The sequence below is a fragment of the Phascolarctos cinereus genome, unplaced genomic scaffold (genome assembly GCF_003287225.1).
Source record: "Phascolarctos cinereus isolate Bilbo 61053 unplaced genomic scaffold, phaCin_HiC Scaffold_4;HRSCAF=312, whole genome shotgun sequence".
Classification (NCBI taxonomy): Eukaryota; Metazoa; Chordata; class Mammalia; order Diprotodontia; family Phascolarctidae; genus Phascolarctos; species Phascolarctos cinereus.
The window spans coordinates 96,910,403-96,935,398 of NW_027555847.1; the positions used below are offsets into that span (position 1 = coordinate 96,910,403).

The following is a 24,996-nucleotide window of genomic DNA, read 5'->3' on the forward strand; positions in this document are numbered from 1 at the left end:
TGCTTCTCAAGTCAAGACTCGTCTGTGCCTTGGAAGAAATCACTTTTTTCCCCTATAAGACCTTGAACCACTGGCCATTGAAAAGAGAAAGGTTTAGAAATGCTTCTATAATAGTGTTGGAAGCCATCAAGCCAACAGGATACCCATCCATAGGGACTCTTAATGAGCTTTTGCATTTTAAAATGGCATTTCTTCTAATGAACTCAAGTCCTTTTATCCTCATGTCCTTATCAATCCCTTTATCATCCTTAGGAGTTTTGTTGTTGTTGTTCAGTTGTGTCCAACTCTCGGTGATCCCATTTGGGATTTTCTTGGCAAAGATGCTAGAGTGGTTTGCCATTTCCTTCTCCAGCTCATTTTGCAGATGAGGAACTGGGACAAACAGGGTTGAGTGACTTGCCCAGGGTCACATAGCTAGTAAGTGTCTGAGCCAGATTTGAACTCAGGATGTTGAGTCTTCCTGACTTCAGGCCTGGCATTCTATCCACTACTCTATGTAGCTGTCTCCTAGGAGTTTATATGGGTAGTATCTCCCATCTCTGGCATATGTAGAAACAGAGGTTTTCTGCTCTGATGCCTGTTCATTTTATCCAGGGTATATTAAACTTAAGTGTAGGATTTTTAAAAACATTCTCGTATGTCCTGGATGCCTTTGGTAGTCTGGTGAAGCCTATGGACCCCTTCTCAGAATAATTTTTTTTTTTAATAATTGAAGGGAGTGCTAAATTTCAGTTAGAGGTTAGTGAAAACAAAGATGTAATTTTCCCCCATCCTAGTTCACAATCCCTCTGAAATTTATCCGTGACCCTCTGGGTCTCTGGAACCTGGAGTTAGAACTCCTTTAGTGAATGTATAGATATGAAGCTGCATTTTCTAAGTACAACATTCAGTGGATTTCACTCAGCAAGTACTTGCCTTTCATTTGCAGTCTCCTTCCTTGTGGATGTGAGTATGACATTATTTGATTCCTAGGTTGTGACATATGATGGTAAGATGTATGGTGAGCCCCATATATAGAAGACAGAAAGGTGTTATTTGGTGGTGGTGGAATGCACCTGGGTCATCTTTACGTATATACAATCCTTGTCAGTCAGACTAAGGACCAAGAGGCATAGTGGAGTAAGGTGCTGTAGCAAGCATGCTAGACCTGGGGTCAGGAAGGCCAAGGCCAGGGCTCAGATTCTGCCTTTGACAACTTTACTTCCAATGAGCAGATGTTGTGAAGAGCTATCCGACAGTAGAATTGGCTGCCTGGGGAAGTAGTGGGTTCTTCTTCATTGGTGACCTTCAAGAGATGGCTGCATGATCACTTCCTGGGGACATATGGGGCATCCTTGTGCAGTAGTAGATTGGACTGGATGACCTTCTGAGGACTCTCGAAGCTCTAAGATAGCGTGAGTCTGATTCTGAGTGCATGCCAGATTCAGAGAATTGCATGAGCAAATATTCAGAAGAGCAAAAGGAGAAGTTTGGGAATTTGTGAATAGTTCAGTTTATCTCGGGTCAAACATAATTTTGAATTAACAGAGATTTAATATAGAGGTAGTGGAGAGAGTAGGCCTCAGAACCACAAAGTCCTGACTTTGCCACATTCTGGCTATATGACCCTGGGCAAGTCACTTAACCTTTTAGTGCTTTAGGTAGAGCTATAAAGAAAAAGCTGAAGAGAAGGGGCTGATCTGTACTGATACAGGGGGTCTCTTCATCTGAGACTTTCCTATTAACAATAAAATTATGGCTGTAGTACTTATCCTTATAGTCTCTTAAAAATAATATTACATTTTTAAAAGCCCTAAGATATGAGATTTCTTGGCTTCTCTGACCTCCTTTAAGATTCTGCTCAAATTCTACCTTCTGCAGGAGGCCTTTCCTGGTTCCCCCCCTGTCCTTTCATTGTTAGTACTTTCCCTCTAAGACTGCTTTTCATTCATAGTTCTTTGTACATGGTTATTTGCATGTTGTCTCTCCCGTTAGAATATGAGCTCCTTGAGGGAAGGCACCATGTTTTTGCCTTTCTTTTTATCCTCAGGTCTTACCACAGTTAACATTTAGTAAGTACTCAGTAAATGATTGTTGACTTGCTTACTAATTCTATTAATCATAATAAATTAGGCATGAATGTTTTTTAGTTTGTATATAGGGCAGGGAAAGAGTTGTACTCTATAGTTAATGACACAAGTGAATTCTGGCTTCGTCATCTTTCTAGAGTTAGATAAGATGGATGGATATGTATCATACATACACACAACAGAACAACCTTCATGCAGAATGAGTCTATTATGTTTTTTTTTTTTGCTAGGCATTCGGGTTAAGTGACTTGCCCAAGGTCACACAGCTAGTAAGTATTATGTGTCTGAGTCTGTATTTGAATTCAGGTCCTCCTGAATCCAGGGACAGTGCCCTCTCCACTGTGCCACCTAGCTGCCCCCTAATGAGTCTATTATGTAGCAGAGAAAAGCACTCATAAAAATAATGGACATTTATACAGCACTTAAAAATGTGTATTGATCTTTTTAACAGCCTTGTAAGGTATATATTTCTGTTGCCATTGTACAGATGAGAAAATTGAGGCTCTAAGAAGTTAAACCTGAGACCCTCAGAGGATGGCCATTGTGTTCCAAGACACCCTAATGCCTTAAATGAGTCAGTGGATCTTTTTTTGCCTGACTGCTTAAAGGAGTGACAATTCTAGGAATTTTGTCTTTTATTTTCTCTGCAAATTCTTTCCAGTAAATTTTCCTTTTTCTAAGAAGTGAAGTGAAGCTGATCACATCTTAAATGATCAAGAGCTTTGATTGTAAAGACAGTGAGTGAGATAGTTTGAGGTTATAGAAGTATGGAAATGACAGATGCTCTGAGGACTTTGGGAGCAACATCACTCGTTTGTCACTTGTGCCCAACAAGAAATTGAAAAATGGTCTGGGGATGAAGGAGGGGACATTAAAAGGTTAACGTGGGTTAATAGAACCAAGACTTCTCTATTTTCAACCCCATCAATTTCCCTCAAAGACTTACTAGTACAGCTCCCAGCCTTATCTCATAAAATGGTCCAACTCTTGGAGAACATTCTGTAATTACTTTATGTGATGTGAGCTTTACATGTAACAGAGAATTAGGGCAAAAATGGACCTTATAATTCTGTAAGTTGCTTTAATGCTCAGAATACCATTCCTGGGCAGAAAGGAGGCATAAATTCAGCATTCCAGCATGGGACAGAATAAAAATGAACTGAAGTTACTGATGTATTTCTTCCCATTCAAAATTTAATTTGGTTAGTTGGTTTAATCGTGATTCTATCTAGTTGGTTTTACCCTTTCTCCCTTCCTGTCTGGAAAAGAAATAGGTTATCCTGTGGCTTGGAATTAATGGATGTAAAAACATCTATTGAACACAACTATGGGCAAAATACTGTGCTAAGGGTTGGGAACACATAGAAAAGCAAAGACAATCTTAACTCTAAAAGAGCTCACATTCTAATTAGGGGAATAGGGGTACACACAGAGGAGGTTTCAATCACAATAAATATAGAAATGTCCCCGTGGTCCTTAGGGTACAGCAACAAAGTAGATATTGGCGCATTTTCTTTAAATGGACCTCTAGTTGAATCCTATAGTTGAATCTTGAAGTAGGCTTGGACCTGGATCTGGAGATGAATAATTTTAGGATTGTTTACAGATTTAGGACTGGAAAAGACCTTAGAGATAATCCAGTCTGCATTATTTTACAAAAGAGGGAATTAAGTCTATGAGAGGTTAGTGACTTGTCTAAGGTGATGCAAGTAGTAAGTAGCAGAGATAAGATGTGAACCTGGGTCTTCTGACTCCAAATTCAGTGCCCTTTATCTTCAAAATATCTTAAAGACTTGAAGGTCTTGGTTATCAGCCCTACTGCTGCATCCTTAGGATTTCATGGCCTTTCTATCTGCTCAGCAGCTGAACTTTCTTTTATATGATGTCTTCCCCAATTAAAGGGTCATTTCCTGTGATAATTTTTCTCTTTCTGTCTCTGGTGCTTAGCACAGGTTGTGCCTGAAGATGTTTTGATTTATTTATTCAAAGATAAATCTGTGTACAGGATTCAGCAGGACTTGGGGCTATTAATGGATTTTATTGTTTTGTCTAGCATATGTTGTTGTTTAGTTGTTTTCAGTCATGTCTGAATCTTCATGATCTATATAGGGTTTTCTTGGCAAAGATGTTGGAGTGGTTTGCTATTTCCTTCTCCACCTCATTTCACAGATGAGGAAACCAAGGCAAACAAGGTTAAGTGCTCAGGGTCACACAGCTGGTAAGTGTCTGAGGCTGGATTTGAACTCAGGTCTTCCTAACTCCAGACCCAGCACTCCATCCACTGCACCACTTAGCTGCCCATCTGATATATAGCTTTTAGTTAGTTATTTTGTCACAGCATATAATTTTGGTTTAATTGATTTATTATAAATTTCTATAAAAACAACAAATTGGACCACAGGAGTTTTCAGGTCTTTTCCAGCCTGAGCTATGATTCTATGATTTTATTATACTGACAGCTCCTGATTTAGGGATATGTTCTGGAAGCCTTCTGTAGACTCTTGTATTTGCCTAGTGATCCTACTCATGGGTGCAAGATTCCCAAAACATAAAGTACTCAATAGAAGCCCTGAGTAAATATTAGCCAATGTTCTGCTTCTATAAAGATATAAACTACATAGGCACCAGTTTGGAGACTGACTTGGAAAATTTCAGTTGCTTCAGAAATTCACCCCCTTGACTAACTTTGTATTCTAATGCAAAGACAAGCGCACAAAGTACTATGATATGAATGAGATAAGTGCAAAGGAGATATCTAATGGGAGAATGAGGGCAAGAAATGAGAATGGAGAACAGTCCAGGATAGCTATAATTCAGATACCTGAAAGCAAGTAATTTGACACAGATACTTAATGGGGAGTAGTGTGAAATAAAGCTAGACAGGTAAGTTGGAGCCAGATGATGGAGGAATTTGAATGTTAGAGTCATGAGCTTAGGCTTCATTTGGTAGGCAATGGGGAGCTTCCACTGAAGGTTTTGAGGAAAAGAGCAATTTTATATAAATGCACATACACGCATGTAAATGTATATATAGGTATACATATATATGTATACAAAGGGTGTCTCAAGATCTCAATGCAATTTTGAACTTTAATAACTTCACAAGTATAAATTATTTCAAAAAATTTTTAAAAATGTTTATTTAGTCTATTTTGAACAGCACGTTTTGAATTTTAGTTTTAACCAGGCGGTTTCTGGATGATCCTTTCTCAGACTTTGGTGGATGGGTAGAGGAAGTCCTCTTGCTTAGATCCTTGGTTACCTGATCTATTTTCATTAGACATTTTTTGTGGAGTCACATCAGAGTTGTCCTATATGCACTCAAAATGCATTCTTTGGATGATCACAATGCTAGAATTACAAATGTAGTCCTTTCAGTCTTGGAGTGGCAGCCGATGAACGTTTTTATAAAGTTCAAAAATTGACTAGAGAGGTGTATTGCACAAGATAGTGATTATATTGAACTTTAATATGAAACATCAATAGTTTAAACATTAATATAATCAGCCTTTCAAATATTCTTTTTGGGGCCAAGTTTGTAGTCTTTATGCTTCTAAAGTTACTAAGGCTTAGCATTACACTAAGACTTTTGTTGTCCTCTGTGTATAGATCTACATCTACGTCTATATTTATGTCTGTATCTCTATCTCTATCTACATTTATGTCTATTTCTATATCCATGTATATCTATATTGATTTCTATGGAAGATAACCCAGGTATTAGGTTGTAGGATAGATTGGAGATTGGGGATATACTCAATGTAGGAATACCAAGCAGGAAACTATTATAATAATCTAATAATAATTGACAATTAATATAATACTTAAAGGTTTACAAAAGTACTTTACATTATCACCTCTGAGTCTCATGATAACCTTTTAAGGTCATCACTACAGGTATTATTATTCTCATTTTACTGAAAAAATAGTGTGAATTAGAATCACTCATTCATAGTTACACAGGTAGTAAGTTTCAGAGGAAGGATCTGAGCCCAAGTTTTCATGACTCCAGATCCACCACTATATCACACTGCATGATTAGGATGGTCGCAAAATGGGGGTTGAAAGGCAGGGACAGGTGTGAGTCATGCTGAGGTACCGGAAATGACAATTCTTGGCAACTGATTTGGATTATGAGGGGAGGGAAAGGGAAGGGAAGGGTCAAAGCTCACTGTAAGTTTACAAGCCTAGGAGACTTGGAGGATGATTTCAAATCTGGATGAATGAGAATATCATTATTATCAGAATTAGGAAAATCAGGAAGGGAGACCACTTGGGGAAAAATATGATGAATTGGGTTTTAGATAGATTGAATTTGAAATGATGAAGGGATACTTAAATGTAATTATCCTGAAGGCAGTTGGAGATGTGGGTTTGGGGTTCATGACACAGGACTGGACTGGAGGTAGAGATCTGAGGGTCATTTGTCTATGTAAATCATAATAAAGTTATAGAGAAAGAAGAGCATAGAGATGAGCACTGAATTTTGGGCAAAAACACATTTAGAGACTAGAGGAAGAAACAGATAGAGCAAAATGCAAAAAAAAAAAAGTAGTGATTGGACAGATAAGTGGAAAACCAGGATAGTGTCAAGGAAGATTAGGGAATAAAGAATTTGAAGGAGGAAGAGAATAGTCAAAAGCAACAAATGCTATAGAGAGGTTAAAGAGAATGAAGATTGAGAAATGGCCATGGACATGGCAGTTAGGTAGTCATCTACAACTTTTGAAAGTGCAGTCTCAGTTGAGTGGTTGGCAGAAACTATATTTCAGGTGGTTAGAAGCAGCAGCCAGAAAATTTGACAGTGAAATAGGGAAATTGGATAGTGGGTAGAAGAAGCAGCTGTGTCAAGAAATGTATTTTCAAGATCAGGAAGACTGAATGCTTTTAGGCAAAAGGAAAGGAAATAATAACATAGAGAGAAATGTTGAAGATGCTAGAAAAGAGGGGGCATAAATGATAAAGCAAAATCCTGAAAGAGGTAGGAGGGAATGGGATTGCTAGGATAAACAGAGCAATTTGACACTTGAAAGTGAGAAATCATATGACTTTCAGAGACGGAAGAAAGGAAGAATGATGATCAATGATATGTGAAAGTGAAAAGATGAGGGGAGCTCACTTCAGGAAGCCCATATCTTCTCTGTTAAGTATGGGATGAAGTCACAATAGAAAGGAAAATAGGAATGTAATCACGAAAAGTAAAGAAGGTTTAGAAATTCTAATGCAAGGAGAAAATAAAAGAATCAACACAGGAAGAACATAAGAACTGCCAGACAGCAGAAAGAGCCCCATTAAAGTTAAATCTTGTCGAAGCTCCTTCACTCAACTTGTTTGTTATCTTATCCCTTCATAGAAAATAAAAAAAATAATAGTACTAAGAAAAATAAAATACACTCTATTTTATATACTTAGAGGTCAACACAGAGGAATATGATAATAATGTTTTGTAATATCAAATTTAATTGATACTTATTGATAAATTGAAACAATGTGCTTTCTTTTTTGAGGGTGGTTCTAGTCTTTGATTTTTATCAGTGTAAGATTTAGTTTCCAGTGTGAAACACCTTAAACTGACACACATTTTGTAATTTATAATCTTAATGAATTTGGGCCACAGAGAAGTTAAATGTTTTTGTCCAAGGTCACACAGAACTACTATATATTAAAGGTCAAATGTCAAAGACTCTAGTGAAGTCTTCTTAACTTTAAAGCTGGCCTTCTCTATACTCCACTATTTTGCCTCTGACTTTATAGATGCTTATGATTATAGGTACTTCTAAAAAAGCCAATACAATCTTAACCTACATTAATATTCAGATAAAGGAAGGTCATGAAGTTTCTGAATCTGCACTTTATCTGAAGTGTGGTACTGTTTTCCATCCTGGGTGATGTTTTTTATAAAGAGAATAAACTAGATTTTCTAGCATAAGAGGGCAGCCAGAGCAGGGAAAGATCAGTCAACTAACCATATCATACAGAGAATGGTTGGAAGCAGTTAGGGTATGTAACTTGGAGATGACTAAGAGGAAACATGATAGCTTCTTTCAAGTATTAGAAAGGCTGTCAAGTAGAAAAGGAAACTTATTCTGTGTTACTCCAGAGGGCATGATTAAAACCAAAGAATGGTTAGAAGTTACAGAAAATTGGATGCTGGCTCCAAATGGAGGAATGATGGAATTGGATGCCCAACAAAGAAAATAAAATTTTAAGCTGACCTTAGATAACCACAAATCAGGGATATCATAGAGGAGATACTCACATCACATGGGAAGATCAGGATAGGTGACTTCTAATGTCCCCAACAACTCTGAGTGGAAGGGGCACTGGACTTGGAGTCAAAAGACTTGATTTCCAATCCTTGTTCTGGCTCTTAACTGTGTGACCTTGGGCAAATCACTTCAATTGGATTTGTAAATTTCATTGGTTAAATAGGAATAATATTACATTAAATAACATGGTTGTTGGAGGATTAAATGAAATAATGGACAAAATTTGCTTTACAAATAGCAAAGTTCTGTATCAATGTGAAGTATCATAGTTATTATTAATAATTCCTTATGTTTTGGTTGTGTTTTATGGTTTTAAAAATGTTATAAACATTATTTCATTTGATCTGCACAACCTTTGTATACCTCTATCTATATCATCTATCTGTCTTTTGTCTCTGTCTTCTTTTGAGACAACTACCTTTTGAGATAAGGGACAGAGCTTTTATTCTCATTTTGTAGATAAGGAAACTGAGGTTTAGAGATTTTTCCAAGATCACTCAGATTCTAAGTGGAAGAGCTGGGTCTTATATGCACTTGTGGAAGTCCTGCAGTTGAGTCTATTAAGTGGAAGGGAAAAGGTATGACTTGTCATGCCAGAGAGTGAAATATGACATCCATACTGTAGTTAGGTATCCTTAATGCAATGCTCTTTCTACTACCTCTCCCTTCTCTACTGTGGTCTACTGAAGGTCCCAGGGGCTGCAAGCAGGGGGAGTTTGTCACTTGTTTATCTTCACTGCTAAAATTAGGCATCTCCTCTTCTTGAGACTCTGAAATGAAGTCCATCTAGCTGGAATCCTGCTAGTCCATTTTAAGACACCATCAAGATAAACCAGAAGGCCAGGAGAAGGTTTCCTCTTGCTTTGCGGTTCTGTTGTTCTTTCTAAAATGCTTTCATTTTCAACTTTAGTAAAGCATTTCTTTTGACCACTAGATGGCACTCTGTGCCTACATCCAGAAGATCAAAAACAGCCACAACCTCTGTATTAAAGGACAGCATGTAATTCCTTTTATTTTCAAGGATGCATTTTGTACCAATATAGCCTTTATTGTGCTGCTAACATCATTCCTTATGTGAATTGAGTTACTTCCGCAGTCTCAGACAGCACAATACAGAATGATGCAAAGTATTTGTATATTTTTTCTCTCTATTTTACTTCTCATCCTTAGTTCAGGATATACTGCAACCACATCAAGAACCTGAAGTCTGGAAGGGATCTCAGAAACAATCTATTTATTTACTGTTAACAAGGAGAAAGTTGAGGCCTAGAAAGGCCAAGAAACTTGTACAAGGAAGATCATACTGAAAATTAGTAGCAAAGCCGGGACTAAGCCCTTTTAATCCACTGACTCCTATTCCTGAGTTCTCTCCACTATGCCATGCTTTAGGCTCTGCTCTGCCCTAATGATTTTCCTTCTTGCTTAAGACTCTACAGTTAGGTCTAGGTGACTAATATTCATATTTGAGGTTGGCTGGTTTTCTGATGAAGATAGTCACACCGATTGTCTAATTATAGAATGATGATGAAAAGTTGATACGTAATTCTTTCTTTAGTAAAAAGAACTTGTTTGTGTGTGTGGGGTGTTGTCTAACTTTTCATAAGAAGTAGATTTCTGCCACAAAAAAATCCAAAGGTATCCATTCCTTACACAGTGTTCCAGCTTTCAAATAGCTAAGTATATAAACTTCAACTAATGCCCTGTGACAAACCCAAAAGAGAGCAGTGACAGAACATCTTTTGGTCCATTCCTATGAATTATACAGGAACATATCAACTGAGCTATAATTTGCTACAGTTCAAAATTCAGCTTGCTTGAGGGTAAGGGAAAACGCAAAGCCAAACTGCAAATGTATGCAGAAAATCCTGTCCCTTGTCACTTGCTTCAGGTGCTCCAGCAGCTCATGAGCTCCATGTTATCTTCTATTATTTCCTACATGAATAAATAGTATTTGCAACCATCTGTTCCTCTGTCCCTTGAAAACCAATGTCCACTTTGAGTGGACACAAGGGATTGCATTGCTCTTCTTCTGCACCTTTAAAAAACCTAATAATGAATATTTTCTTTAATGTTATAGCATACATATTTTAAGTAACATTGATTCACTGAAATGTAAACAAAGCACTTTGTAAACCTTAAAGTACTATCTGTGAATTGTTAACAGCAATAATGGTAACAACAATAACAATACTACTAATAAAAAGGGAATTTGGTTCACTGCTTTTTTTTCCCTGCCAAGCTGGACTATCAAGTTCTAGATACTGGGGAAAATATGACAATAAGCAGATGTAGTCTCTGCCTCCCAGGGGTCTACTGACTCCATGTCTATATGACAGAGAGAACAATATAGATGAGGAAATGGAAGTACAGAGATGAAATAACTGGCGCACACCCATAGAGAGAGAGTTACTTTTAATTTTCCTTGATATTTTCTAAATGATGATAGTATTATCATCAAGAGGCAGCTAGTTGGTGCAATGGATGCAGTATAGGACTTGCACTCAGCCAAGTTCAAATCCTACCTCAGACATTTATAAGCTGTTTGACTCTGGGCAAGATACCTAACCTTTCTTAGCCTCAGTTTCCTCATCTGTAAAGTGGAGATAATAATAGCAAATGCTTCATGAGGCTATTGTAAGGACTGAATAAGATAACATATTTACAACATTTTGCCAACCTTAAAGCACTGTATAAAGTGACCTATTTAAAGTGTTCAGCAATTTGTCAGGCTCTAGAGAGAAGAGAGGGTCAAATAGGACCAGCTGCCCAATGTCCTCTATTCTTTAATTTCTTATGCTCTAGTTAGTAAAGAAACCTACTAACTCAGCCCTGAATCTCTGTTCTTCCTGAAAACTTGTAAAGGGCTACTGCTTAGGAAAGTTTTGCATCACTTGAGTTTTAATCCGAAATCATTTATCTTCAAGTCAGCAACAATTAGCTGCCTCTATCAGCCATTCATCATGACTTGGAGGAGAATGTGTTTTCCCCAGAGGAGAGCCATACTTTTCATGGACCAAGCCAAGAAAAGCTAGAGCAGGTCAGAGTAGATGCAGGGAAATAAATCTCCCTGACTTACTCCTGGTATATGAAGTGAGTCAACGAAGTGACACAGTTGCTATCAACCCATGTCCTGTGTTGTCCCCTGTGCTACACCAACTACACAATTCTATTTTTTCTTCCTTTATATTTTCTTGCCTGGGTAAACATGCTTCCTTTTAAATATAACAATAGCATATGTGTGATAAGAATAAATATTCATTGCCTGATATATTTATCCCAAGGGCAAGGCTGAAGCAGTATTTTAATCTTGTTTAGCTTTTGTTAGCCATATACCCATGGCAATTTTCTTCACCATGCAGTGCCTCAGTTTCTCCATTTATAAAATGAGGAAATTGGACAAGATGACTTGTCTTTTATGGATCAATCAACCAATCAACAAGCATTCTTTAAGTACCTGCTATGCACCAGGCACTGTGCTAAGTGCTAGGGATACAAAGAGAAAACATGAAACAGTTCCTATTCTTGTGGAACTTATTTCTTATCCAGAGAGACATCATGGGCATGTATAAGTATATATAGAATCAGTCTCTACAGAACAAATACGAAATAAATAAAAGGCAGTTAAATACAAGTTAGTTTGGGAGCAAGAGAACTTTCAGTCGTGGATATAAAGAAAAGCTTCATGTACTAGGTGGTGCCTAAACTGCATCTTGAAGGAACACAGGGATTCTGTGAGGCAAGGGTGAGTGGATTGCATTCTAGGCATTGGGATTACTCAATGCAAAGGCACAATGACAGGGGAGAGAATGCTGAATGCTTAAGAATGTGTGAGGCCAGTTTGGTGAGAAAGGGAGTGATATACAAGGATAGGCTGGGCCCAGGTTGGGAGGGGCTTTAAAAGTCAAGCAGAAAGGTCTATGTTTTATCCTTGAGGCAATAGGGAACCACTAGAATTTTATTGAATAGGGAAGGAACTTGGTCAGATCTGCGCTTAAGGAAAATCACATTTGGAGGATACACTAACGTAGGGAGTGACTTGAAGCAAAGAGAGCAATTAGAGGCCATTTCAATAATACACTAAGTGAGAGAGAATGAGAACCTGAACTAAGGTTATGGTTATATGAGTAGAAAAAAAAGTGTTTAGATACGAGAGATATTGTATGGATAGAAACAACAGTGCTTAACAACTGATCAAGGTGAAAGAGAATGAAAGGTTGAGTCACAGAGGTTGTGGACTTCTGTGACTAAAAGAATAGTGACAGAAATGACCTATGACTCCAAAGCCAGATATAGTTAGTAAGAAAGCAATAGAGCAAGCATAGAATTTACTACAGGTTAGTGACAATGATGCTGACTCATGGTAGACTGAGGGTAAAGAATACAATACTGTCATAAGTGCTCATTTCATTGAAATTTTTGGAGTAGCCAGAGAGCTTAAGTGATACCCATCAAATAAACTAGTTGGACTGGAATAAACTACTCAAGAGAGGTTATGGTCTAGATTTCTGAGTTTGAAGCCAAGCTTAGTAAACAGTAAAGTGTTTAGCTTTGCTTGAGATGGACTAGATTTTTAGTCAAATGTATCCCCTACCTACAAGTAGTCCGTCAATTAAGCAGTCAATATTCTTGAGGAAATGCAATGACTATGGAACCAGTGTGGAAATTTGTGATGCTTTTTCTCCTTTGGAGGTTCAAGTTTCAGGACTTGTACTTTGTTAAATAACACCACTCTGAGATGGAGGTGGGGGAGGTGCGTGCATGAGTAAGTTAACAAGCATTTACGCACTTCCTACCGGCTAGGTAATGTGCTAAGCAGTGGAATACAAAGACAGAAGTTGTTAAATATTTACCAACACACCACTGGATAAGACTTTTAAAAAAGAATGCTAAGACCTTGAGAGCTTCACTTTCCCTCAGTGTGTTTCAGTTTCTTCATTTGTAAAATGAGGGGTTGAGCTACATAATATGTAATATTCCTTCCAGGTTTTTTTTTTTTTTTGCAATCAGGGTTAAGTGACTTGCCCAGGGTCACACAGCTAGTAAGTATCTTAGGTCAATTTGAACTCAGGTCCTCCTGACTCCAGGCTGGTGCTCTATCCACTGCACCACCTAGCTGCCCCTCCCCCCCCAGTTCTAAATGCTGTGATCTTATGAATTTACAAATAGAATTTAGTCAAAACCTGGCATCAAATACTTTTGTGGCCACTGAAGTATCTAGGATGGTGTGAATGATTCGTTTTGGGAAAATGTGCTTCCAAGAGATACTGATTGATAAAATTATATTTCTTACTCTTTGGTTGACAGTTTCACTGCAATCACTTTATTTAATTAGATGATGCCAGAATATTGTAAAGTGTATGCTGCTATCTCTTCTCCATTCCCCCTCCACCATCTTTCTGAGGCCTAACTTAGTTTTAGGATTGTGCACTTTATAGAAGATTGACTTGTCATTCCCCTGCCAATGCCAAACAAGGCTATCTTTTGTCTTTTCAACTTTTTTTTTCAAATATCTCCGTGAAAATTTTTTATCTCTGGTCCCCAAACTTGAGTTTCTCATTTCCAAATGCCTCTGGGATATCTCCATTAAAATATATATGCATGCATATATATACACTACATATATACAATACAAATAAATAAATGTACATACCTACATACATACATACATACATATACATATACACATACACATATACACCCCATGTCCCCAAACTTAGTTCATCCTCTCTAAATCCTTTCCCTCTTCTCACCTTAACATTTTTTGTGTATAGCACCATCATGTTTTCCAGATACCCAGGTACCCCACGTTGGAGTCAACTGTATTTCATCCCACTTATTGACCCCCAACTGATGGCCAAAATCCTGCTCATTTTATCTTTACAACAGGGTTGGAATCTCTCTGTTTTCTTCTTTCTAGTCACATTGTCAATGGCCTAGTTCCAACACATATTACCTCTCACAGGAACTATTGTAACAAGCTCTTAACTCCTCTCCCTCTCTTTAGTTTCACAATAAAACCTTTACAACACTGCCAAAGTAATCTTCCTAATGCACCGATGTAGTCATGTCACTCTGTACATCCTACTGCCAACAGGATAAAACAAAAACTCTTTATCCTGATATTCAAGGGTCTGAACAATCTGACTTCAGCCCCATTTTATATTACTCCTCTTTAAACACTCCATGTTCTAGACAATCTGGACAATTAGCTTTTCATCCATCTCTTCCAGCCTTCTCTCACTTTGGGCCCTTTGTACAGGCCTTCCTCCAAGCCTGGAAAGGACTCCTTTCCCATCTCTGTCCATTAAAACCCTTCTTTTTGAGACCTTTCTCTGGTGTCACCTCCTTCATGAAGCCTTCTCTTATCCCCAAGCCAGAAGTAATCTCTTTCTCTTTAGATTTCTCCTTTTTGTTTGAATTCAATTAGAACTATTTTTCTTTTTGGAATTTGTTAAAAGGGATGGCTCACTAGATAGGGAGAGGGGGAAAAGAAATATTTGGAAATGAAGTAACATAAAAATGGAAGATATTAACATATATTGTTTTATCTCCCTACTTGTATATGAACTCTTTATATAAAACATTTTGCATACATTGTAATATATAAATAGTTATTAATTTTTTTTAGTGAAGGGGTGGGATCAATAGTGTAGTATAGGGGAAGGTACACTGGATTTGGAGTTAGAAAGACCTAAGTGCAAATTCAGTCTCTAATATTTTTGCTAGTTATATGATCCTTAGAAAATCATTTAATCTCTCAGTTTTCTCATCTATCAATCAATTTTCCCATGTATAAAATAGGGATAGTAATAGCACCAATTTTACAGAGTTTAGTGAGAGTCAAATGAGGTAATATATATCAAAATAATCTATATCAGTGACTGAATTTCAATATACTTGGTTTCCTTTGTAATTTTATCTATTTTATTTGGGCATTTAAAAATTTTATTCTGAGAAGGGATGCATAGGTTTCCCTAGAGTAAGGGGATTATAACACATAAAAGCTTAAGGACCTTTGATCTACATAAAGTGCCAAATAAAAGTAAGCTTTTAGCAATATTACTATTAAGCTCGTTGAAGGCAAGGGCTGTTCTTTATTTTTGTTTCCCAGCATTCAGCACAATATCTTATATATAGCAAATGTTTAATATATGTTTGTTGAATCGAATTCTCAAAATAGTCATGGGTGGGAGAATCTGTAGCTAGGGAGAATATAGAAATGTCTCAATCAAATATTCATTAAAAAACAAATAAGCAAACAACTGCTGGGTTTGAAGCCAGGCTTGATGAGTGGCACATGGTTCTAGATGGGGATTTATCTGTCCCCAGTTTAAATTTATTTACCTTATATTCTGGACTTGTATACATTTTTTAGGAAGACATAAAAGATTTAAGGTCTGGGGATCAGTTGGTTCCCCACCCCCACCTTTGATCCTTACTTTCTACTGACTTATATAACCACATAAAATTTCCCTAGTTTTTCCTTCATAATGACAATAACCATAGCCATGATTGAACTATTGTGTAAGTAGGTAGTGAATATTGCAAGATTATAGAGGAAAATCCTATGTGATGGGATCATAGGATGGTAGACCTAAAGCCAAAGGGCATCTTGTAAGGAATCTATCCCATTCTCCTTTTACAGAGAGAATCAAAAGGGTTCAGAAACTGGCTGAAGATCAGTTACTAAGTGGTAGAGCTGGTATTTGATCTAAGGTTCTTTGATGCCAAATCCAGAGGTTCTTTCCAGTGAAGATATGTGAAAGAGGATTAAAAGCACAGGCACAGTCTGATAGGATGCAGATATGAATGACATCCAAATTGAAGATTTCCCATATTGATTGGTAACCTCTAATATTAGGAGAAACAAAAATTTCCTCCAAGATCCATAGTATTGCCATGGTTAAGGCAGCCTGGTCTATTTGTATGATCCTATAAGACAGGCTGCCTGACTACTCATATCTAAAGCCATGGTCAGTCCTATATTCAGACAGCTTATCTATACTATATATCTAGAGAGGCTTTGAAAGGCCCTGCACATCTCCCACATAATTTTCCCACTGGCCTGCTTCCCTGCCTTTCATTCTCACATTAATTATTTTCTTAGAGTGACAGAATTTAGAATTGGAAGTGAATTTATAGATCATCTAATCTGACCCTCTCATCTTACAGATGGGGAAATAATGTCCAGAGAGCATGACTTGTCCTGGGTCACATAAGTAGTCAAGTCCTGATTCAAGCTCAGGCCCTCTGACTATATATCCAATTCTCTATCTTAGTATACCAAACTGGCTTCCAACCTATTTCTTAGATCAAAGGTGCTGGAGTATGAAAATGCAACAGCTATTCATAACCTGGGTGAGGGAGAGGCAATATATTGTTATTAACTGACATTAATCCTTTAATACCTGTTCATTCATCAGATTAACTATTCATAGGTTTTCTTATTTAGGTTTAGGCAACTCCTGTCTCTGATTCTGACCCACTAATTAATATTGATTGACTCCATTCTAGTTCTGTGATTTCATGTCTGAACAAATTCCTAAATTTCATTTTATCTGGTCCCTTAATTCTTTGCATTGTCATCCTTCCTGTCTCAGGTAACCATCCTTGATGCCAGATTCCATTTCCTTTTGATGGTATATGATTCTGAGTACTTCCAGTTACTAGATGTGTCTAAAGGTCACTCAGGTGTTCTGTAGGTACCAGGGAAGTCATCTTTCTTATAGGGAACATGGTATTGCCAACCAACTGGAGTCGTGATATATGTGATACTGAGATTTTATTCTATTATTTAAATAAATATGTGTGTACACATTTAAAAGTAGGTTACAGAACTCACTGTTTATGGTTGACCCTTCCTGAAAGAAGAGAATCTCTCAGTTTTTTGATTTTTAATACGTCCAAGGTTTTGACATATCTTCAGACATGATTCAAATGTCTAAGTAAGGAGGAAGAAAATTTACCATACTTCTGTCTTTCTCAGTTGGAGCTCCTTCCTCACAGAGAATTAGGATAAGGCAATGGTTTAGAGGCAGCTAGATAGCTTGACCAATAGACCTCTGGGCCTGGAGTCAGGAAGACCTGAGTTCAGATCCCACCTCATACACTTACTAGATGTGTGACCCTGGGCAAATCATTTAACCCCTGTGTGCTTTAATCCACTGGAGATGGAAATGGCAAACCACTCCAATATCTTTGCCAAGGAAACCCCATGGACAGTATTGACATGCAGTGGTCCACAGGATTACAAAGAGTCAGCCATGACTGAATAGCAACAATTATGATTTAGAGTACTACCAAAGAGTAGATTTCTGTGCTAGAGAATGGCAAACTAAAAACAAGATGAGCAAAGCAGCAACTTCTCCATTCTCCAAAGCAGTCTTGATTTTAATCAATTATACCCATTTTTAAATTTTGGTTGTTGACAAATCCACTCAATGTTGCAATTTCCTTTCAAGTTCTGTCATACAGACTACACAACCTTTTGTTCAGTTCTAAAATAAAAAGAAATTCTAGTTACCTTTTGTTACCCTAGGTACAAATACCTTTCATACATCATCTTGTTTGATCTTGCGACAACTTTGTGAGATAGGTGTTACAGGTCACATAATATCCTCATTAAAACAAAACAAGTACTGAGGCTATTTTCATTAGTGTAGGAAGTACTGGGTGAGTCTTCTACCAATAAAGATTTAAATCTTCTCTTCAACTTATTCTTAGTGAGTTACCTAGGGCATTGGAAAGTTGAGAGACTTTCCAAAATCACACATCCAGTATGTGGCAATAGGCAGTACTGGAACCAAGTTTTTCTGATTCCAAGGAAAGTTCTATATGCCCAGTCCCATACTGCTCCATTTAATATAGGAGACAAGTTCAGAGAGATTTGATGAGTTGGCCATGGTTACACAAGCTATAAAGTGTGAGAGGCAGAATTCAAACCCAGATCTCTCCTTATTCTAAATTTACTGCTCTTTCCACTGTACTATCATCAGTATGAGATGAAAATTTTAAAAACAGGTTTTGAGGTATGTGATATTGGTTAAGATACTCTGCCTTTTTGGGCCTTAGCTTTCTCATTCGTAAAATGAGGAAGTTGGAATTTGGTCCTCTTAATCTTTTGCCTTCTCTGCTTCTAGAATTCCACATAGATTAGATTTACTTTTCAGGAGTCACAGAAAAAGAAAAGCTGCTTGTTTAAGAAATTTTATTAGTATGTATTCTAAGGGAAAGTGATGACCATTCTGTAAATTACAAATTCATATTGACTTGTAATAGGTTGGAAATATTTATAGTAACTTTTTACAGCATGTCATTTCTCAGGGGATTTGAATATGAAATACAAATGAGGAGATAGTAGGATTGCTCAGTTGTCTAAAAGAAATTCTGTGTTGATTCAATAAGCTTTTCTTGTATACGATTAAAATGAGTGATTAATTTAAAATACCTTTCCAAATACAAAAGTAAACATGTCTAGTAGAGTATTTATCATTAGTTATCAGTGACTATATTTTGGCATTACTTTATTCTTCCAATGGTTTTATAGTTAAAGACCAAAGATAATAATTCTGATAATAAAATAACAACCTTATACTTATATAGCAATTAATGGTTTCAAAATCCTAGTTTTCATAGTGGCCCTGTGAGCTAAGCCATTCAAGTTTTATTATTCCCACTTTATAGATGAAGAAATTTAGTTAAGTGACCTGTACAAGTTCCTACAATAACAATAGGTAGGATTTATGTGATGTTTTATGGTTTGTAAGGCAGTTTATACATTTTATTTGATCTTATTTGATCCTTACAACAACCTTATGATGTGGATGTTCTCATCCCCATTTTTATAGATAAGGGAAATTAAGGTTAAATGACTCACTCATGGTCACACAGCTAGAAAGTATCTGAGGCTGATTTCTAACTCAAGTATCCCTGTCTAGAGCTTTTTCTGATGCAATGTGAGTGTTGATGCTGGGACTTTAACCTGGATATTTTGATTCTAGGCAACATTTATTGTTTTTAGCAAAGGGGGTTATAAAATCAATTTATCAATTAATCATTGAGTACTAGTCACTAACAGTTATGGACCAGGCACTGTTCTAAGCATGGGGATGAAAAGAGAAAGGTGAAAGTCCCTACCCTCAAGGTGTTTATATTTTATGGCAAGAGAGAGCATTTATACATACATACACACAAAATAACTGCAATATAATTTAAAGGAGATGTATTTGCAGTGGAGAGGATTAGGAAACACCTCAAGTAGAAGGTGATGTTAGAGCTGAGTTTTGAAGGAAACCAAGGATTATAAATGGTGATAAGGAGAGAGTGCATTCCAGGCATGAAGGATAGTATGTGCAAAGGCCTGGAGACAGGAAATGGAAAGTCACACATATGAAAAGGCAAAAAGGACCATTTTGGTTGGGCTGTTGGATAAGTGAATGGAAGTAATATTTAGCAAGGTTGGAAAGGTAGTTTGGAATCAGGTGGTGAAGGCTTTAGGTGTCAAATAGAGACATTGGTGTTTGATACTAGACGTAAAAGAAAATCACTGATTTATTGAATGACATCCCTTGTTTTATATACTGTATAATAGGTCATATGACAGATAACTCTAAAGAAATCAGAAATACTAGTTTGGGAAAAATTCTTGTTATTTAGGATTCTTTTCCAAACAAATGGAAAAGAGACATGTAATCTGTGACCACAATAGCTAAGTAATGAAGTATTAGACAATAAAGAGGAAGTGACAAGCATTACACTGACTCTTGAATTTCATTCCATCTGATTTTGACATGTACTGATAACAACACATCCTATCAATGTAATTTCATATATAAAATACTTGGGCCATAGGCAGCATTGCACCTGTGCTCTTCTGCCTCTCCATCTGCTGTATCACAGCCATTCAGATTCAGGTGACAGAAACCTTTTAGATGAAAGTTAATTAGCCAGTGTACTGCAGATCAAATCTTTCCAGTTTAGTGCCAAATGGAAACATTCCAGTCCAAAGTGTGGACTTGTGCCACCTATTTTCAAGTTTCAAGATGTAATTCATTTTTTTCCCTGAGTGGAGTAAAACAAAAACAAAAACATCCAGCAGTCTTTTTAAATGTAATGCATATTGTATATTAAACTTTATATGCATTCAGGGGTTCTATGTGCATTTCTGAATGTGCATTTAAAGAAGAAGAAGAGAGATTAGAAATAATTTGGAAAAGAACTGTAAGAATAATATGATTTGGAGCCATAAATATTCTCAATTTTGCTCTATCCCCCTGATTTTTTGGTTAACCTTCATTAAAAGCCTTAACTGTTTTTAGTGTCCCTACCTTTAAAATGATCCCAATGACAATGACACACCTATTTCATAGAAATTCTTTCCCAGCTTCTTATCCCATCTGCAATTCTGCCAGATCTTCAAGCTCATCTTGGGTATAGTCTGAATGGCATAGTCGACCTACTGCCTTGAAATATACCCCACCCATGCTGCCAGCAGTCCTTTACTCAAAATCCTAAAGAAATTGCTGAGAGGAAGAGGGAGAGGGAGAGGAGAGAGAGAGAGAGAGAGAGAGAGAGAGAGAGAGAGAGAGAGAGAGAGAGAGAGAGAGAGAGAGAGAGAGAGAGAGAGAGAGAGGCTATTACTCAGCCTCCCCCTTTTAAAGAACCTTATGCATTGAAACATTCACTTTAGATACCTAAGCCACTTTAAGCTTTAAATCACTTTTCTCGCATGTTACAGATTTTCTGGGAATGTTCAAATAGTCTTAATTTTCAAAATCTCTAATGCTTCTGAGTACAGGGTGAAAATAGGGACATCCTCTTCTCCTCAGTCAAAAAAAAAAAGTCAGGGCATCTGAGCTGAGCTTTCACACTGCTTTGCCCTGCTCGCCCAAGCAGCTCACTCAGAGTAGTGCACTTTTCCAGACTGGGCTTTGCTACGGAATATTCCTGCTAACTATAGTCTCTGTACCCTTCTTCGAATCTGACAAGACAGTTGCTGTCCAGCGTTCTGAAACATCTTTTACTACTTACTTGGGACCCACAGCCACTAGAGGGAATGTACAAACCTCAGGGTTCTCACTTCTTACCAGAATGGAGGAATCGTTCATACCTTTACTCCCCCACTTCCACCTGTGCCCATTCAAAGCCAAAGAAACATTGCCTGTCCTCTCTCAGTATTATTCCATTGTTTTCCCTTCCCTATTCTTCTTCAGCCTTCTTTATGCTTTAGCTACTAATTACCAACTCCACCTCATTCCATTGCGGACCCTCCCTTACCTGACTCTTCCGAGGAAATTCGTAGCGCACTATACTGATTACTGGGATGTGCAAGACGGAGCTGATGAACTCGAGCTCCAGCATCTCCCCCTGGCTTTGGGGGAATGCAAGCAACGCTGATACCCCTTGTACCACCACGGTGTGGCACACGCTCTGCAGGAAGGAGACGGGGTCACTGCTCCAGGCTGAGCTCGGGGAGGAAAAGGGTAGGAGAGGGAGGTCTCCGAGTCCAGCCTCAATCGCCATCACCACTTCCAGGGACAGGTTGTAAGGCAACAGTCCCGACATGCGGTTCAGATTCTCCACAGCGAAGAGCAGGGCATCCCGCGGAAAGAGTGTTGTTGACTCACCCGCGCCTCCCGGCATCCCAGCCCCTCTGCTGTGCAGGGCGCTCCCAATCCAGCGGCTTGGAGCCTCTGCCCCACCGACGTATGTGGGGGCCCTGGCCCGCCAACTTCTATCGCCTGTCTCTGCCGGTGCCACTGCAGCCACCGCCTCAGTCTCCGCCCTGGCCTGGCGGTCCAGGGCCCCTGCCGTTTTTCCTGCTGTGACAGGCGCCGCGGCGCCCCCGGGATAGATGTCATTGCGTTGCCCCCTTGCTCCTCTCCAGCCTTGTCCACTGCTGGTGGTGGTGCGGGTGGCTGTAGTCCAGGGTTGCAGGTGGACTGCCCCGATCCGCACTGTGTGCCCGATGCGCTTGAGGATCTGGCAGGGTTGCGGGTGGGATGAGGAGCCGGGGACCCTGGCCAGGACAAGCGCACAGGGCGGCAGCAGCAGCAGACAGATCCTGCTTAGAAGCCACCACAAACTCAGTCTCCTCATTACTGAGACCCGAAGCGGGAAATCCGGGGCGCCCCAGGGAAAGCGACGCCCCCCCCCTCCGCTGTCTCCAGAAAAGGAGAATTCCAGAGAATCCAAGCCTGTCCACTTACAATCTAACTCCGAAGGCTTGGCCCCTTCCTCACGGAGGGGGAGTAGCCAGATCCACCCCGACCACTTTCCCAGCCATAAAAGTTGTTGCGGATCTTCCAGGCAGTCACTTTGGGTCGCTTTCGCCTTGAACCGGGTGGCTCCCAGAGCCGCTCTCCACCTCCTCCTCCCCTCCTTGCCGCCCCTCACATCTCTCAACCCCCGGCTACCACAGCACCCCCAAAGCACCTTTCACTGCCCAGGCATTCCGTCAGCCGGATTTGCCCCATCCACAGCTCTTTGGAGAACTCAGCCCAAGGCGTCCCTCAACCTCCAGGGCTGCTGGGACAAGCCGACAGCAGGATGGATGTCCTTAAAACACCAACATCGAAGGCAAAAACAGTCTAGGCAGCTGCACGTCTAACAACTTACAACCGGTGATCCTGGGGAAATGTGAGGAAGAAGAAAAGCACCCCCGAATCTCCCTCTTTATTGTTCTTTTCTGGCAACATCTGGACCTGGATAATTCCCGAGGCAGCACTGAGGTAAATTCACCCCCTTCCTGAAGGAAAAGGGAAGCCAGATCCACCTTGCTCCTGCTCTGGCTGTTGTTTTCTCGCCTCGTGCTCGCTTCATTTTTCTTTACATGACTTCCCTTTTCTTGCTTTTCTCCTTTCTTTCTTTCTGCCTGCTGCCACTCTCTTTCCTTGGTGGAATGCTGGTGCTACTGGGTAGTAAAGGCTTCTGTTAGAAGAGACAAAGTTATCCCCGCCCGCCTGACTCGCCCAGCCCAGCTCCTGTTGCTGGAGACGTGCCTTCTGACTGTCGCTTGGCTGCGCTAAACTTCCACTGATCGTGATCTCCTCTGGAGGGTGATCAGACAGAACAGAGCCTCTGGAACCACCTCTCTCCTCAGAGACTGGGATTTGTAGTCTTCTAAATCTCCTTCAGAGGAGGAGAGGACTTCAGTTTTCAGAGAGCCAATAGGGAGCTTCCCAACAGGACGCGCGGAGGCTGAGGGCTCCAAGTCCAGCCCTCTTCCAAGGGTGGTTTCAGAAAACTGTTATTTTAAATGACTTCCTGCAATAGATCATTTGCACAGGTTTCCAGAGCAAAGGGTATTTAAACAAGAATTATTTATACCTGCAGACATCTTCACTTACAGACCACCAGGCAGCATGAACTCTAAGTAGTCGGATTGTAAATATAAAAGTCTGGTCATATATCAAAGAATATGTTTGTGATGACAATTAGAGATATTAAAAGCATATCGACAGTCATTCAAAATGAGATTCAATGAGAGTTAATAATTGATCTGGGTCAGCGGTCAGTTTAAAGGAGAACCTAAAAGCTTGTATTTTCTTTCTCTACAGACCACTTCTTCCTAAAAACAAAACACACCACAAAGCTTCTTATTCCTGCTAAATCTAGCCATGCATGAAAAAGTTAGTGCTAAAATGATTGATAATTGCTTATTACTGAAGATTTTAAAATGCCAGCCATGTCTTTGGATATTGGAAAGAAAAAAGGTAGTCCAGGAACAGGGTAGTACCTTCCACACTTAAACTACATTTTACAGCATACACATTTTTTTCTTTCTTTCTTTGTTTCAGTAATACAGTGTGTGTGTGTGGGGTATTTAGGATAGGGAATTCTGAATTCTAATATCAGCTCTATAGAATTAGGGCTTTGCAATTTATTTTATCCAACCATGTTCTGGTTTTGTGAACTATTAAAGGCTTAGGTAAACATTTGCTATTTACCTTGTAGGGCTGTTTTAATTCACAAGCTAGAGATTATATTTTGTTTTGAGGATTAAGAGGCTAGGGCTACAAGGGGATAGGAAAAGGAATGGGACCTGTGATTTCATTGAACTCCTTCGCCTTTAATATTGGCTCCTTCTTTGCAACTTATTGTCTTAGATAGTTGACTTGAGCATGGAAAGAATAATTGAATTACTCAGGGTCACATAACCAAGTTGATTTTGAAGTGAGATTTGAATCCACACCTTTTTGGCTTTGAGACCAGCATTCTGTCCACAACACCATGTTGCCTTTTCAGAGCTATATAAAAATCCCCATAAAAATAAAATTTCCCCTCTTGCACTTCCCATGATCATCTCTGAGTCCAGACCTCTGATTTCACTGGTATAGATATTTGATGGACTTCTGGTGTGGAAACTCGATGATATAGATCAGCAACCATTCTAATTTACAGTCTTACCATGTTGCCTAGGGCACTGAATGGTTAAGTGACTTGCCTATGATCACATAGGTACCTGAACCCGGGGCTTCTTTACTTGAAGGCCAGCTCTCCATTCACTGCACTCTCTGTCTCTCAAAGATCTGTATCCCAAATTAGAGGATCATTGCAATATAAAAATAGAGAAGGAAGGAACTTCAGAAGTCACTGAATCTAAACCCCTTATTTTCTAGATAAGGCAATTGAATTCTAAGGAGATTAAGTAACTCCCC

General features: G+C 38.9%; 1 protein-coding gene across 1 annotated transcript in view; it reads right to left on the minus strand.

Moving 5' to 3' along the window:
• The window catches only part of GRIN3A (glutamate ionotropic receptor NMDA type subunit 3A), a 216,131-nt gene extending 192,647 nt beyond the window's left edge, over positions 1 to 23,484 (minus strand). Inside the window, exon 1 of the mRNA XM_021002197.2 lies at positions 21,614 to 23,484. Coding sequence (XP_020857856.1) covers positions 21,614 to 22,435 — 822 coding nt within the window. The 5' untranslated portion in view covers positions 22,436 to 23,484. The remainder of the gene's footprint in view (positions 1 to 21,613) is intronic.
• Between the last annotated feature and the right edge of the window lie 1,512 nt (positions 23,485 to 24,996).